This window comes from Mandrillus leucophaeus, unplaced genomic scaffold (genome assembly GCF_000951045.1).
Source record: "Mandrillus leucophaeus isolate KB7577 unplaced genomic scaffold, Mleu.le_1.0 Scaffold885, whole genome shotgun sequence".
NCBI classification, from domain to species: Eukaryota; Metazoa; Chordata; class Mammalia; order Primates; family Cercopithecidae; genus Mandrillus; species Mandrillus leucophaeus.
In genome coordinates this window covers 826,693-843,984 of record NW_012109641.1, presented here as the reverse complement: position 1 = coordinate 843,984, position 17,292 = coordinate 826,693, and the positions used below count along the sequence as shown (strand labels likewise).

The following is a 17,292-nucleotide window of genomic DNA, read 5'->3' as shown; positions in this document are numbered from 1 at the left end:
TCCCTCAGCTGCAGCTCCTGTGCTGTGACTTCTAGCCCTCTTGGAAATGGATGGCATTATTTCAAAAGTATTTTTTTCAGCTCTTACATCCTGTCTTCCTCTCTATGTTGGGTGTCCCTTATGTACAAAAAAGGCTACTGTAAACTGTCTTGAGTTTGCTTGGTTGTTAACTGAAGAAAACAATAAACCCTATTTCTCTAAGGATTTATAGCTTTAAAAAACATTATATGGGCCAAGCGCAGTGGATCACACCTGTAATCCCAGCGACTCCAGAGGCCGAGGTGGGTGGATTACTTGAACTCAGGAGTTCGAGACCAGCCTGGGCAACACAGTCTCTACAATAAAACAAAATAAAAGTCCAAAACAAAATAAAACAAAACATTATCTGAAAAAGCATTATCTGAAAACAATTTCAGGTATCTGCAAACACTCCTGAGAAATGAGCAAAGTGAAACCCATGGGAACTCAACTCAGGGAATTTAGGATTTCTCAGCAGGATGGCCTGTGTGTGTGTGCACTCCTGCACCATCTGTTTTTTCATTCTGCTTCACTACAAGTTCAAAAGGTTGGAGACCTCGTAACTTTGCTTTTTACCCAAACCACAGCATTTTAAATAAACAAAACCAGCCATCCTTACGCACCTGTCCCAATTCCTTTGGGATCTGGATCTCAGATTGAAAAGTCTCCCCCTTTCCCATTCCCATAATGTGATCTGGCACAGAACATTTGGATGCTGTGTTCCAATAGCAGGAGCCTCCAGCTGTTTGTCCCTGAACTGCCATAATTGGCCTCAGGGTTCTGCACAAGTGGCAAACTAGAGAATACATTTTTGCCCCATGGCCTGGAGGTGGCACAAACACTGTTTCTGCAATTTCAGTCCAAACCTGTTTTTTCCCCAAACCAGAACTATCACCCAAAGTCAGGCAGGCTTTTAAGTAACTAGCCGTTAATGCATTAAACAACACAAAACATGATACTTTTTAAAACATTTATATTTATATATATAAAAAAATTAAATATATATAATATATAGTGTGTTTGAGACTAAAAATATAGTACATAATATTTTAAAAAAAAGAAAAAAAGTAGAATAGGAAAAGGTGTGAGGGACACACAGATACACATTGCTAAAAACCTACGATGGTTTGTCCTAACAAAAATAATATCTTTTTTTTCTCTTCTCTTAATTATCATCATGGATCCATTTATTTCTGGGGTCTGGGTGGAGAAAATTCAACTGGAGCTAGAAATGGATGTTGCAATCCCAAGAATGGCTGGGTAGAAAATGTGACCAAAGGGAGCCCTGGGCCTCTTCTGGTGAAATTGGACACCTCAAAATTTTCTGGGTCACTGTTGCTAACAAGATTGTGTGGAGTTTCATTGTATTGGGATTTTGGCTGGTCTCTCCCCAGAGTTAGGGTATTCTCAGGGGGGCAGCATCTGAAGAGCTCCAGAAGCAAACAGAAGAGCTCAGGGCCCATCAGTACTCAACAAGGCTGGTGGTTGGGGCCAGCAAAAAACCAGGGTAGGGACAGCAGACTGGCAGGAACGAGTGACAGTTCTATGCAAATGGAGTTATTATTATTATTTTATTATTATTAAGGGCAGGTTTGTACCAGAACTGCCCAGTATGGCCTGTGACTTCTGCGCAGCAATTATTTCTCCAGGGACAGGGCCTGGAGCTCCCTCACAGTGATGCAAAAAAATGGGATTCCCCACTAACCCCCCACACACCTCCTTCCTACCAAATCACACATCTCTCAGTCCTCTCCAGCAGCCCAGAAGTGAGCATCGGGACCATGCTGACAAAGGTGAGCCAATGCCTTTCACAAGAAGCCTGGCCTTGAGGAGAGGAGGAGAAATACCATAGGGGGATAGGAGGAGGCCAAGAGAAGGGAATGGGATATTTAAATGCTAATTTTATAGCGTCTTCACAAAAATAAATGCCTTTCAATTACATCCCTTGGCCTGTGCACTTCAGTGTTCATTACGGCCTTGCCAGGGTCAGGAGCTTCACTAATCCTTTTGGGCGATTATCAACATGCACAGTGGCCTGCAGAGGCACCAAGCGGTGGCCTGGCTCAGGTCAGACAGCACTAACTTGGGGAAGCCAGGATTTCTGAGGCCAGGATGCTTGGGGAGGAACTGGAGCTTAGCTGTGGGGACAGAACCTTCCACACAGCAAAGAACAAGGCAGTTCGCTCCAAACGGGGTCTTGGCTTTAATGCGGCTTTCTTCAAACCCAAATGGCCGAACATTGCTATGAACGTGGGTCATGTATACTGAGACATCGATTCCGTTTTATGGAGCCTGGGACTGTGGCTCCTGACAGGTTAACGAGAGGGCACGAAACTCCAGTGCAACGTGCTCCATTTTGAAAGCAGCTAAAGCTCCCCTCAGAGTGAAGAGGAAAGTAGCCCTGCTGGGATAAGGGGAGAGCATACTGCCTGAAGACAGGGTGCTCACATGAACATTTTCACTCCAAGCAAGACAGTGATGAGAGCACAGCACTGCTCCCATCTTGGACCCTTGCCTTTCTCACTGACTAGGCTTTTTGCTTCATGCAAATTCTGTGGCTGGACTTTGAGGGATCCAGAATTTAGGATATAGGGCGGGCCCTTTACGAGGGAAGTGACCATGGCTCAGCCAAAATCACAAGATCCTTTTCAAGATCCAGAATGTATTCCAAAACTGTTGTACCCCTTTCCCTCCACTGGCTCCCCTTGCAAGCTGCTCCTTCTCAGGTAGGGGCAGCTGTGCATACTCCCCGACCTCTGGCTCCAGGCACCTTGGACTGCAGGCTTCACCTGTTTGGTAAGAAGAGCAAGCTGTCCCTGGGCCGGAGGAATGTTCCTAAGGATCAGGGTGGAGGAAGGCTACTCCCATTTTCCCTTACAGAAGCAGTGCCTGAAACCTAGGCACATAATATGCCTATGTGCATACTATGCCCTGCCCTGGCAAAAGACACGTTTGCAAACCAATCAGAAATGAGTGGGGAGCAGCACAGATGACCCAATAGCCAAAGGATAGCCCCACATCAATTTTACTCTGAGGCTTAGGGTGTATTTTGTGTTGTTGTTTGGGATAAAGGGGTCCCTGGTGGAAACTAATTCACAACACGTCTGACAAGATAATGAAGCCCATGGTGAAAGCTTCTTCTTCGAACAGGAGAGAACCCCCCAACCAGCTCCCCAGCACTCACCATGCTTGCTACTGTTTCCAGTTCCTTGCCAGCAATGGGCAGTCCCACCCCTACTGGCTGCACAATGGATATAACAAAACCAGAATAGTTTTAGGTTTGTGCAACTCTCCCCTTCATTTTACAGGCCAGACAAATTGGGGGCAATGAACAGAAAGTTAGGCCAAGATCTAACCTTGGCAGCTTCAGGACTGGGTCCTGGGTCTCCTGACCTCTAGTCCCTTGCTCTTTCCACTAAAACAAGCCGTCAAAGGTGATCAGGATCACCAACTACTGAGGCATCACCATGTTGCAGGACTCCAGGATTCAACAGCAAAGCTCTGTGATCAAAGATGCCTTCCACTCCCCAGAAAAGCTATTCCACTGGGCCCTTCAGGTAGGTTCCAATTCAGATTCTTATGGCACCAATATGTCAGTTACAGAGGGCAGAGACGACCTTGGTTGCTGATGCTTCCCTGTGCCTTCCTGGGTGCCTGCTTGACACCCAAGAGGCTCTGGTTAACGTGTTAAGGAGTAGAGAACAGTGAACTAGCTCTGTGTCAGGCTTCTGAAAACTAGGCTTCCATTCTCAACCATTTTCCCTGCACCATTAGCTCAATTACCTAGTAACCTTAGGCCCTCTCTCCATCATTTCAGTAGAATGAAACTGATACTTAAGCCAAAAAGGGACAAATAAGAGAATCTAGCCAAACCCAAAACAAAAACGATATTTTTGGAATGTTCATGTTTAAAAAGCCACCATCTTTAGACTTTAAGTCTTTGGATTACCCATGGCTTCTGGTTTTTGTGAAAATAATATAAATTTGCATGAATTTGTCTGTACAAGAACCTGAATTTCTTGACAGACTTTCCCACTGAGCTCTCATAAAAGGACTCTATAGAAAGGTATCAGCTTCCAGGGATGGAATACAGCTGGAAGCCTGTAAATGCCCCAGGTAGGGCCCACTCCACAGGAGTTTTCCCTGCTGAAATGAAGGAGGATGCAGAGGCTTCCTGCGAGGTTAAAACCAGAGCTACTTGCTTCCTGGGTATCATCTGGTCCTTCCTAGCAAGGGGTTGGCCAGGAATGTCGCCCCCAGACCCATCTGTAAGGGCGGTAATGGCCTGTGGCTGATAAGCATGTAACTCATTAAAGCGAACATGAGTTATGAATGGTGACCACGGAGAAAGGGCGAGGAACATTTTGGGAACTGCACCAGAGGCCCTGCCTACCATTGGGCCGCACATGCAGTTGGGGAGGTGGGAAACAGCCAACTCCAGACACTGCTTCTTAGGGAGGCGTGGCTGGGGCAGGGGTACAGGTTCTCCTTGGAGCTCCTGTTCTCTTTGGTCAGAAGGTGGTGGCTGAGAAGCGGTCACATGGAAGGTGTGTGTTGGATGTGCGTGCACATGGAGGAGGAGGAATGGCCCGTGGAATGCCTGTGGTGCCCTTCCGCGCCACCTTCTCCCGGTCAGCACAAGTTCTCTGTCAGGGCCATTTCCAGGCCCCTTACCTCTCCAGGTCCCCTCACCCATCTCTCTCCTAACACTGTAACACTTAACAGTGTGTCCGAGGCTCACAAGTACCCGCTCCCTGCACAACCGCCCACGTAGGGTCGGTCATCCAAAGCTTGACACTCAAGGCACTGAAAGTGGAAGAAGGAATCTGATTGGTCCAAGAAAAAAAAAAAAGACACTTAAAAAACCAAAACCTGTCTCCCACACCCCCTGGAAAGTGGCCTCCAACCAACTGATGGGACCTAGGGTAGGAGAGTAGAGCCGGAGAGCCAGGCCCCCTCCCTAACCCTATCGGAGCCCACTGTGTGACAGGTCTGGCAACCTGAATGTTTAAAAATGGATTCAAAGTGCTTGGAGACTGAAAGAATAATGGAGGGTGTTAGAAACCCCATGGAGAAGAATAGGTACCACCTTTCCTTTCCAATGGGACTTGTATTTGGGTGGGGGAATCCCTACATCTTTTCTTCCCAAATGAGGTTTTCATTGTTTTTTGTTTCTTTTGAAAAATTATACAGCACCCCCACCCCTACCTCACCACTCCCCAAACCAGCTCAAGAGTTAAAGCCAGGAAGTGGGGCAGACTGGGGAGAGGAGGCCTGTGTGGCTCCCTCTAGTGTTGGTTCTGGAAACTGCTGCGCAGCACACAGCGGTCTCTGGGTCAATCAGGACATGGTCCTGGCCTTTCTTTCTCCACCAGGACCCTGACTTATCTGGCTGGCCCAGCATAGACGAGAAGGAAAGCGGGCAGTGCTGCCGGGGATTCCTGGATCCCTCTGCATGCTGACAGACAGCTGTCCACAGTGGGCCAAGGTGACTGGCATTTTGATCCCAGCTGAATGAAGGCTGGATTTGAATGCAGTGCCAGGGCTGTTCTGTAGACAAGAGCGAACATAAATCCAAGCTCCCTTTTGCAGTACCCTGAGGAAGGAGAGATGCATCCAGGGCACGAATGCAAACACAGGGACTGGCCAGGCTATGCTGTTTTCCACCTGTCTGTGCCACAGCCACCCACTCCCATACTTCATGTCCCTAGGCCAAAGCCTGCCCACCCTGGGTACCCCCATTTCCACTTATGGGAGATCAGAGGGGTGGGATAGAAAGGGAATGCTAAAAAGTGCCCCCTCTGCTCTCCCCAACCTTCACTTTCCCTGTCCCCATTCTAGGGTCAGGCAAAAGTGCAGGTCAGAAGAGACACATCCTCCCGAAGAAGAGGGAAGGGCAGGCCCAGGAGGCTGGGGCATGCAAAGAGCACCATCCTCGGGACGGGGTGTTTCTGGGAGACCTGCTCCCCACCTGCCACGGTGGGAGGAAGAAGGCTGGTCCGAGAAGGGAGCAATGAGCAATGCCCCTGAATATCAGGGAACAGCTGTGAAAGCCTTCTCCTCTGCCCCGCAGAGATGCCCCAGCCAGGCTCTGGCCCCTACACGTGAGTCTGCATGCGCTGCTGGAATCGCTGACCGTAGTCCGAGTGCTGGGAGGTGTAGGAGAATCGAGTGGCTGTGGCGTACTTGCCAATGGGGTCATACGCCTCATATGGGGTCCGCTCCAGGCCAGAGGGTGGGGCCTGGGGGTAGCCCAGTCGGTAGGTGGGGTACCCGGCTGCCCCAGGGAAGGGATGGGAGTTGAACTTCTCATAGTTCTCGTAGGACAGCTGACTGGTTGTGTCGGTGCCAGCTGGGGCAGCAGGGCCAGGGGGTGTGGGCTCAGGGCCATAGTCAGAGGCAGGGGCCCGGCTATAGGTGTTGAGCTGGGCATAGCCGCTGGAGTGGGAGAGACGGGATGAGGGGCGGCCGTCGAAGCGGGCAGGGCCAGGGGCACGGTAGTCAGCATAGAGCACTGCCCTGGAAGATGGGCGGTCTTCATGGGCACGCACGTTGTAGTAGCCATTGGTGGGGTCCTGGGGGCAATGAGAGAAGAGGATGGAGGCAGTGTTCCCTCTTGGTTGGGGATCAAGTCTCACCATGGCCTTCTGGGCTTCCTCCTCTGGCTCTCCCTATGTCCCCATCTAGCATTCCACCTCCTCTGCTCCTTCAAAATCCCTCCCAACCACTCCTCCCCAAGTCTGTCCTCACCTCCCTGCTACAGGCCCTCAGAAACCCACTGGTCCACCAGCCCTCGTGCCCTGGCCCCTTCCCCTTTTCCCACCTTCATCTCATACTCCTCCCGGGTGTCAATAGTGTCGCAGCGCAGGTCCTGCTTCAGATCCACATCATCCTTAAACGACTGCAGAGCAGCAGGAGTGGGGCGTCAGCAGACAGAAGCCCTGCTCTTTTCGACTCTCACCAACCCCTCCCCACACTCAGAGGCCACCTGCTCACAGGAGGGGTCTGAGGTCAAGGGCAGACTTGAGTTCTGGGTTCTCTAGGCAGAGGCTCTAGGATGTGGTGGGAAGAGACCAGAGACCTCGGTTCGAGCACTAGTTTGTTTGCTAACATGTAATGGGACCTTGTATATGTCACTGCCCCACTCCAGGGCTGTTTCCTCACCTCAGCAATGAGGCAGATGGACCAGAAAGCCTCTGGGGGCTTCCAACTTTCACACTCTGTGTGGCAAAGGAAGTCTTTGGAGAACCCCAGCTGCCTATCCTCTGCTGGAGGAAACTAGCCTGGGGTGTGTGTGAGAGAGAGAGTATGTGTGTGAGTATGGGAGAGTGTGTGTGGCAGGACCAGGGAAGGCCGATTGAGGAAGGAGAGAATGACCACGGTTATTAGAGATCTGGGATGGAGCTGTTCCTCAGAGGGTGGAGAAGGCAGGAGGCCAGCGAGGGGCAGGACCCTCACCGAGTAGATGGCCTTCATGACCCGGGTCGCTGTGGAGACGCTGGCAGTGTCATCCTCCCGGTCAGAATGCATTGTAAGTGGCTCTCGGTTCACTGTCTCCACCTTGATATCCAGCTTCCTCAGGGTAACGTCTTTGCGACCTGGGATAGGAGAGGCAGCTTGGACCAGGTGCTTCCTGCTGGCCTCTGCAGTGGCTGCTTCAGGCTCCCTCTGGGATGGAGCTCAACGGCCAACCCCCCATCCATCTCAACACTGCCTGTCACGGCCCTGGAAGGGCCAGGGGAAGGCTGTGGGCTGCACAGGGCCCATACTCACTGCCTTTGCGGCGCCGGTAGAGGAAGAATACCAAGGCGATGAAGAAGAAGATGAGCAGGATGCTCGCACCGATGGTGGCCCCAGCTATGATGCCCACAGGTAACACCTCTTTCGATGGGGAAGGAAAGGTGGAGGCATGAGGCTGGAGTTATACTGGGAGCTAAGCTCAGTGCTGGCTGAAGGCTAGGCCACAGCTACAGAGGCAACCTTGGCTTGTGTACAGGGCTAAGTTTTGACTGAGCCTGGGAACAGCATTAAGTTTAAGTCAAGGTTGGATTACAGAGGAAGGTCTGCATTGTGGTTGGATTTTGGTCTGTGATCCAGCTCCATCAGAATGGAGATCATGGTCATGTCTCATCCCTGCAGCTGGGGCAGGAGTTTGCCCCTGGCCTTGGTTGTCTGTCGATCTCTGTCCTTCAGCCCACCTGACTATGATGCTTGGCCCTTCGCTCTTGTTTGAGGTCAGCTGTCTCCAGACTCTCCAATCTGCCACCCATATTCCGACATCTTTCATCACCGTGCCATCCATAATACCACTGTGACTGCCCCATGTGCACCTATCTACCCAGGGCTCCAACAGTTTTCCTTGGTTTCCTCTGCTTCCCAGAGCTGAGGAGGAGCTCAGGAATCCTGCTTCCAGTCTTCTCTCTCTTCCTAGCAGCTCTAGCTGAATCCAGATCCTGCTTATAGCTTTTCCTCTCTGAGATCCTTCCCTGTGGAGCTCCACGTTACTGTATCTACTCCTTTCTTCCCTACCCCCAACCCCCTTGCTGGCATCGTCAGTTAAGACTGAAGTGATGGGCCGGGCGCAGTGGCTCACGCTTGTAATCCCGGCACTTTGGGAGGCTGAGGTGGGTGGATCATGAGATCAGGAGATCAAGACCATCTTGGCCAACATGGTGAAACCCCGTCTCCACTAAAAATACAAAAAATTAGCTGGGGGCGTGGTGGCACGCACCTGTAGTCCCAGCTACGCGGGAGGCTGAGGTAGGAGACTCATTTGAACCTGGGAGGTATGGGTTGCAGTAAGTCAAGATCGCACCACTGTACTCCAGTCTGGGTGACAGAGCGAGACTCCGTCTCAAAAAAAAAAAAAAAAAAAAGGCGGAAGTGATGGGATGCTGTCATTTTCCATGTGGTTCCCCATCTCCTATGTCAAATGGTTAGTTCTCAAAAAATAAAACAACAACAAAAAAGTACTTTTTCTCCTTGGACTTGGTAGCTTCCAAAAGTCAAAGGAATACCTCTTTTATCATGTGACATCTGAGAAGTGCCTTAAAGGAGACAGCACTTTTCTGCTATCAGAGTGACAATTCTTGAAGAGGTAGGGGAACCCATACTTACTGAATACCTATTATATGCCAGGCATTTTGTAAATATTCTCTCATTTAATCCTCACAGCAGCCCAATGAGATGGGCAGCATTATTCCCTTTTGCAGTTCATGTGATTCTTCTCCATCTGAATATTAATTTGCTACCACTCTGTAAGTCCCTCCACTACACTGAAAGTTTCTTGAGGTCAGGGACTGTGTCTTGTTCACGGCTCTTCCTGCAGACCCTGGGGCAGAGCCTGGCACACAGCAAATGCTCAATACACTTTGACAAAGTGAGGGAATTTCCCCAGTTGAGCATATGGAAGCCAGGTTCTGGTGGGAAGGCCCAAAAGAGTTCTTTCCCTGATGCACAGACTCTTACAATAGGCAGGAATCAGACGGGAGTAGCCCCAAACCCCTTCACTCCTTATCTCTCAGCCGGGACATCCCTCTGTGTGTCACCTCCCTCAGAGCAGAGCCCAAGGGAAGGGGAGCAGCTGAGCCCTGCCCCTGGAGAAAAGAGGGAGCAGAATCCTCAGGCTGCCCTGCACCCCAGCTGGCAGGCAGCACTGCCAGTCACCTCGCTCTTCCAGCTGGATGATGGCTGTGCCTGGCCCGAAGCTGTTCCAGGCGGTGCAGTTGTAGTGAGTCTGAAAGTCGGCCTCCATGACATTGTTGATGGTGAGCGTGGATAGCACCCCACTGCCAGAGTTGGTCCTCTCCACTGTATAGCGTTCCAGGGTCCCCACCTCCAAGAAGTTCTCCTTCCATGCCCATGCCTGCAGTGGAGAGGGCAGGAAGGAGGTAAGAAAGGGGCAGGTGGCAGAAGCCCATGCCCACATGTCCCCTGATCCACCCTCAAGGCACCCTCACCTGTATGTGCCATGTGTGCCCCACGAGTCCAGCCTAACACCTCCCTGTAACAAACTTAAGTCACACCTGCTGCCTCACACCCTCGGCACTGACTCTCCACTCAAGGAGGAGCAGTGGCTCCCAAGCATGGCTGACATCAGATTTACCTAGGGAGATTCTTTCAAATGTAGATTTTTGGGACTTATGTCCTACATAGGAATCTCCAGGGAGGAGGAGAATCTCTATTTTCATAATGATCACATGTGATGTGGATGCAGCTGATGCAATGAACCGACACTGGGAGCCCCAGATGTTGTAGAAAAAGTTCTGCATGGGTCCTCAAGAACGCTGGGCTCCTCTGCCCATCAAGCTCCTGTGTGGCCTCCCCGTCCCTCTCTAGGCCTCATTTTCTTCATCTATACAATGACAGAACCAGGCTAGGGCCAGACAATGCTCAAGATTTCTTTCAGCTCTGATAGTCTGTGATTCTAACTAAGCGTAACTCAATCTTTAGGCATAACGTTAACCAACCCACACGACCTGCCTGACTGGCTCTGAGACTGATCCACAGACTTATAATAGGCAGAACCCACAACGGACCATTCAGTCCCTGACCTCTCAGCTGGGCCATTCCCCTGCGTGGCCCCTTCCTCAGAGTGGAGCCTAAGGAGAGGGGAGCAGCCGAGAACTGGCTCCTTTCCAGGGATCAATCCTCCTAGATCTGCAGGGAAAGGCCCCCGGGAGCCCAGCCGCCTGCTGCCCGGGCAGCCGTGGTAATGAAGTGTCCCTGGGCAGCCCTGGAGTTAGCCAAATGGTCATTAAATGTGATGAGGGGTTTGACAGTTAATGGTCACGGAAGGAATTAATGGCTCATGGTGTGGGGGAGAGGAGAAAGGAGGGAGGAGAGTGGCAAGGCAAAGGGGCTGGTAGGAGGAAGGCAAGAGAGGGAGAGAAGAGTGGGCCAGGCAGGCAGGAGAACTGATGGGATGGGAGGGAGAGGGCAGGAGCCAGAGGAGGAGGAGACAGGGAAGGGGAGGGAACAAGGAAAAGAGCAGGAGGTAAAATGACAGGGCAGATGAGGGAGAAAAGAGGGGAAGTGTTAGCCCAGGGGAGAGAGCGGGGAACTAACATGAATTGAGTGCTGGCCTAGGCGTCTCATACCTGTTGCTGCCATGACTTCTCACAGCAACTCTATTAGGTAGGATTTACTGGCCCTGTTTTGTAGATGAATAAACTGAGTTTCAAAACATTAAGTGATCTGCTCAGGGACACATAACAAGTAAGGGAGGAGGTGGGATTTGAGCAGGTAAAGGGACAGAGGGACAGAAAGCAGAAGATTCGAAGATGGAAACGGGACAGGGAAGTTGAAGGAGCAAAACCAGCAGAGGTGAGAGGAGACTGGGCCTGGGCAAAGAAGCAGGGAGGGCTGGCTGTCCGCAGGCAGGTCCACCACTCACTATGCGGTCTGGGGGTGGTGTGCTCCCAATGAAACACTCCACCTTGCCACCGTCACCCCTCACAGCGTACTGCACCGCCTCACTGGAGATAATGGGCGGCCCTGCAAGCAAGAAGACACGCATCAGAACCAGTTAAAAACCGCAGTGCCCGCCCACCCAGGCCCGGCTGCCTCTCAGGCCACTCACTCACCGTTCACATAGAGCGGCACCTCCCGCTCAGCCACTCCGATTCGAGGCACAATGGCCCGGCAGGTGTAGGTGCCAGCGTCTGCCTGAGTCACCGACTTCAGCAGCAGCTGGTTGCTGTTACTCAGGACCTGGGCAGAGAGAGCAGCCTCGGGTGGGGAGCCAGGAGGCCTGGGCCCCTAGGTCCATGAGGGCCCCACATCGGAGGCATTGGAAAGAAAGCAGGAAGGGCCACAAGTGAATTCCCAGAAGGGAAAAGGGATTCCCGAGTCCATTTTGGTCCATGCTCTGACTCTACACAGGTTGGCACGTAAATACCCCATCTCTGCAAGAGTGGGCAGGGATGGGGTGGAGGCCAGAGAGGGCGGGTGAAGGCTGCAATCATTTTAGGAGGATGCAGCCTCTTCTGATGATCTGTCGTGTTTTAATTGCCAAATGAGGTAGGATGTTTTACTCTGAGATTCCTCTTCCTGCAGTTCTGGCCCAAATGGTCTAATGGGCATCTCTGCAGAGCTATAGATTCCAGCCTTCTCTAGTGAATCGCCTCAGCTTCCCCACCTCCCTGTGCAGCATCATTTACCAGACCTTTGCCACTGCAGCAGGCCCATCCCAGGCCCTCTCCCTTCCTCCCATCCCACCCTGCTTCCCATGCATAGCTGAGTTTGTCCCCCAAGTGCTTCTGAACTGGGCAGCTGTCCTGTGAGAAGAGGTGGGGATAACTGTAAGCACCTTCTCCTTCAAATCCCGAGACCCTAGAAATAGCCCAGGTTCAGAGATGATGCTGCAGCCCCCAATCTACTCCCATCTGTGGCCACACCCCTTCCTCCCAGCATTCAGAATAGGCAGTAAGAGTCTTACCATGTTTGAGTCCTTTTTGGTCCAGGTGAGAGTGAGGGGGGGATTCCCAACCCAGACACAGGTGAGGGTCACATCAGAGCCAATGTCTGTAGTTGTGGGTTTGGGGTCGACTACAATCCGGGGGGCGACTGTGAGGGAGAAAGAAGCCACTTGTTAGGGTCTCAAGCTCACGGGGTTAACTCCAATCAATCTTCTTCCTCCTGCCCTGCTACCTCCCCATTCATGGAGCCGTCCCCGACTCTGCCCCAGGCCCTCCAGGGCCCTGCTCTCTGTCCCCGTCCTTGCCCTCCCGCTCTCTGTCCCCGTCCCTGCCCTCCCGCTCTCTGTCCCCGTCCCTGCCCTCCCGCTCTCTGTCCCCGTCCCTGCCCTCCCGCTCTCTGTCCCCGTCCCTGCCCTCCCACTCTCTGTCCCCGTCCCTGCCCTCCTGCTCTCTGTCCCCGTCCCTGCCCTCCCAGCCACTCACAGTGGACATTTACTAAAGTGCTGACATTGGTGCTCCCCACTTTGTTGTGAACCTCACAAGACACAGGCTCCGTGAAAAAGGAATAATCCACATTTGTCTCATAGCGACTCTCGTGGGCGTCTTCAATCAAGAAACCCCCTTTGGCCCACCTGGGGGAGGAGGCAACACAGAGGTGGGATCAGGCTCTCAACTACATCCATGTAGTTGACCCTCTCAACTACATCCATGACGCTTGGCCTCCCCAGTACAGCCTCCGATCCCAACCTCTTCTGTATCACTCACCGGAGTGCTCCCAGCCTCTGAACCCCTCACCTGTAGCCCAAGATCTCGGGGTTGGCTGTGGCCTGGCAGGTAAAGACAACACGCTCACCCTCCTGCACCGTCTGTGGCTCAACGGACAGGGTCACTGTAGGAGGGTCTACAAAGTAGAGCACAGGGAGTCAGGGTCTTTTCTGTCCCTTGAGTTTCTTTTTCCCTCCCTAACACATACACTCAGACCTGACCACTCTCAGGGGGGATCTGGGAATTTGAGGTTGCAGTGTATCAGCTCCAATTAACACGCTGTCTTCCTCACCTTTTCCACATGGAGCCTCTAGGGGGCCTGCTAGGGTGACCACCAATGAAGGCACCAAAGGGACAAATAACGCAATGGACTAATGACCCACTGTGGCCGCTAGGCGTCAGTGTGAGCTTTCTTGGCTCACTAAAAGGGATGGGGTGTGGGCATCCCCAGTTGCTGCCCACACCCCCATGGCTCCCTGGGCAGAGACAATTTATTACACACCTACCAGGTAAGAATACTCCATGCTAGATGCTCTTCTGCTATATCTCATTTAATGCTCACAACCCCAGGAAGCAGGTCCAGGTCCACAATCCCTTATTTGAAATCCTTAGGACTAGATGCATTTCAGAATTCAGAATTTTTCAAATTTAGAAAGGCAATGCTGTGCATAGAGCGTTTACTGTGTAAGATCCCCAGCAGCGTCTGGGCTACATCCCATAGTCACATATGAATACATATGCAGTGAAACTTAAGACTAAATTAAATAAAAGACTATGAAGAGCCTTGGTTGAAGCTTCGCCACCAAATCACTTTTAGTTTGAATAAGGGACTGTAGGCCAGTATTTTATCTTTTGCAATATACAGTATACAGAATTGGAAACGGAGGCCCAGAGAGTATAAATCATTGACTAATAACAGGCTGGTCTAGACCTGGGGAATGCCTGACTCCACAGCCAATGCTCTACCAGCCCTTAATCCCCACAGTTCAATCCAGGGAATGAAAGATGTGACAAAGGCAAGTGTTTGTCCTGGGGACCGTAGGGAGACTCTTAGTTTGTGCTTCTCAAAAAGCTGCCTACATTCCCCTCCTACCCCACTGCTCCAGACTGCTCCCCCCAGCCCACTCACGGTGCACGTCCAGCTCAATGGAAGTCTCCTTGCCACTAGGGATGGCCTCGTTCATGCTTCGGCAGGTGAAGACACGCCCAATGTCCAGGTCTGTGGGGTTAATGAGCAGTTGGCTCACGGTGGTCTCCCTCTTCCCATCCTTCAGCAATTCCTGGAACATGACAAGGGTGGGAGAGATGGTCAAGCTAAAAGCCCCCTCCACTTCTCTTAAGGCGACCTCACTCAGAGGTGGGCTTGAGCTGCAGGGATACTTTAATTTAAAGCTCAACCCCCTTCACTCCCACAACCTCTTCCCTGTGTGTGTGTGTGTGTCTGTGTGTGTGTGTTTAATCAATAGACTATTAATTATCTTTTAATTAAAATTATATATTTTTAGGGTCTTGCTATGTTGCCCAGGCTGGCCTCCAAAGCCTGGACTCAAGCAATCCTCCTGCCCGAGCCTTCTGAGTAGCAGTGACTACAGGAGTGTGTGCCACCATGCCCACATCACAGACTATCTTTTGGAGCAGTTTTAAGTTTACAGAAAAATTGAGCAAAAAGTACAGGGAGTTTCCATATACCCTCCTCCCTGACCTTACAGTTTTCCCCATTCCTAACACCTTGCATTAGAGTGATAAGTCTGTTACAACTGATGGACCAAAACGAACATATTATTATTAAGGCCACAGTTTACATTAGAGTTCACTCTTCGTGAGTCCAGCGCAAATCCCTTCTCTTCTGGAAAGCCTTATGCAGCCACCCCAGCCCTCAGAACTCTCTCCCAGCCTGAATGTATGCCCTTATAGTCAGTGTGTCCTGCTCACAGCTCTAGGCACATCCAGTCTTGCTTGTAGGCACCATGTGTCAGTATTTTAAGATTGGGTTTCTTCTGCTAAACTGTAAACTCCTTGAGGGCAGGGAAGGGACTCACAGGCTCAAAGTCTTACACTTGCTCAGTGACAGCCAGGGGTCCCTAAATAGGGTCACAGGAACCCTTGAGCTGTTTTCTATACTGCAAACTGCCTGAGGGAAGTCATATTATTAATCAAAGTAAGGCCCCATGGTTTGACCACCATGCATGCAGCTTTGCTGGACAGGCACAGTTCAGGGCCAGTGCAGTAACATTGGCTCCCTCGTGCTGCTTCGAAGCTCCATTGTCTTTAATGAATATGAAAAATGGGGGTGAATGACAAATGGATATTAACAAACCAACTTGTTTGGTTGCCAAAATGTAGCCCTGATGAAGAAAAATAACAGTTTTTGGTTGTGAAAAGGTTAAGTACCACTGAGGCCGAATTATCATTTGTCAAATGAGAAACTAAGGCCAGAAAAAAGTGAAGTGAATTTTTCAAGGTCACACAGTGTGTTGAGGGCAGAACTGAAGGCAGAAGCCAGGTATCCCTGGGATTGCACACTGAGGAGCATGGGAACATCTCCCTCCCCACACTGAGAATTGCTCCTGCAGCACCAGCAAAGGGCTGGATACACATATGTTCACCCACAGCTGGCAGGGTAACCCTAAACAGGAAATCTGGATTTCAATTCCAGCTGTACTGTCCACTGTGCTATGTAATCCTGGGCAAGTCACTTGACATCTTTCATGGCTTCCTCATCTATAAAATGTATACAAGGATCCCTGCTTCCCCAGCCCCTTTGTTGTGATGACTGGAATAATCTGACAAACAGATGCTGAAGGAAAGAGGTAGAAGTGATCAGTGGAGAGAAAGCACAGTCAGACCCAGGTACAAACCCCAGCTCTGTGCCAGCTGTGTGACCTTGGACAAGTCACTCAACCCCTCTGAGCACCAGTTTCCTCCTTTGTGAGTTGGAAATAATGCCTCCTTTATGGGACTCCTATGAAGATTATGAGAGACTGTCCATAAAGTGCTTAGCGTGCACAGTGTCTGGCACTCAGTAGGTGTTTAATCCATGGCAACTTACTATTACTATTAATCTCTGCTCAGCTACTGAATGACACAGTAAACCTGGGAATTCATTTCTCTTCTCTGGGTTTCAGTTTTCCCAACTGTAGAATGAGAGGGCTGAACCAGATGACCTCTAAGCCCCTCTCACGTCTGTGTGCTCCTGAGTCTGTGGTCAAACCCCTGTGGGAAAGGAGAGGTGAGCTGGGCTAGGCCCAGGAGGAGCTGGGGGAGCTGGCCGGAGCTCACCGTGCTGGCCACAGCGCCCTCCTGCTGCGTCCCGTCCCGGAACCAGATGATGGTGGCAGCAGGCTTCGCATTGAAGGCCCGGCATGTGAGGTTGTGGGGGGTGCCTGCCTGCAGTAGAATCACGGGGCCTCCGTCAATCCTGGTGTCATCTGGGGGGACTGTGGGAGAAAGCAGAGCAAAGTCAGTGCAGGGTGTGGCTAACACTTCCCTGATGACCAAAACTCCTGCCTCTGGAAGCATCCTTCCACCTGCACGTGCGCCTCTAGGTAGGCAGTACCACCCTACCCCCACCTCCAACCACTGTCTCCGTTGCTTTTGTGGTGGCTTCACCTAGGTCCTCAGCTCACACATCTTTCCCAGTCCTTGTCTGTTTTTCTTTGCTGGCCTATAATATTTTCTGGTACTTCATGCCCCTACTGGTTTTGTTGTTGTTGTTGTTTGTTTGATTTTGAGATGGAGTCTCGCTCTGTCGCCCAGGCTGGAATGTAGTGGTGCCATCTTGGCTCACTGCAACCTCCGCCTCCTGGGTTCAAATGATTCTCCTGCCCCAGCCTCCCAAGTGGCTGGGATTATAGGCGCCCACCACTGCTCCCAGCTAATTTTTGTATTTTTAGTAGAGAGTAGGGGTTTCACCATGTTGGCCAGACTGGTCTCGAACTCCTGACCTCTCAAGTGATCTGCCTGCCTCAGCCTCCCAAAGTGCTGGGATTACAGGTGTGAGCCACTGTGCCTGGCTCCATACCCGTACAGTTGCTCAGAGCTACACACTACAGATGGAAGCCTCAAACTTAGGGAAAGGCTGGGCTATCTC

The 17,292-nt window shown here is 51.3% G+C and overlaps 2 protein-coding genes across 2 annotated transcripts; both read right to left on the bottom strand.

Moving 5' to 3' along the window:
* Positions 1–974: 974 nt before the first annotated feature.
* LOC105531422 lies at positions 975–4,863 on the bottom strand. Its single transcript, XM_011969344.1, is given in 3 exon segments — positions 975–4,246; positions 4,248–4,270; positions 4,273–4,863. Coding segments are annotated over 3 exon segments (624 nt in total). The 5' UTR covers positions 4,715–4,863; the 3' UTR covers positions 975–4,087.
* Positions 4,864–5,194: 331 nt separating this feature from the next.
* On the bottom strand, positions 5,195–16,648 carry KIRREL (kin of IRRE like (Drosophila)). Its single transcript, XM_011969345.1, has 12 exons — positions 16,482–16,648; positions 14,332–14,482; positions 13,233–13,338; positions 12,921–13,069; positions 12,458–12,585; positions 11,604–11,730; positions 11,414–11,514; positions 9,685–9,883; positions 7,792–7,899; positions 7,477–7,616; positions 6,842–6,919; positions 5,195–6,593 (listed from the first exon to the last, which is right to left on the bottom strand). The coding sequence occupies exons 2-12, from the start codon at positions 14,384–14,386 to the stop codon at positions 6,117–6,119; spliced, it is 1,668 nt and encodes a 555-aa protein (XP_011824735.1). The 5' UTR covers positions 14,387–14,482; positions 16,482–16,648; the 3' UTR covers positions 5,195–6,116.
* Positions 16,649–17,292: the final 644 nt, after the last annotated feature.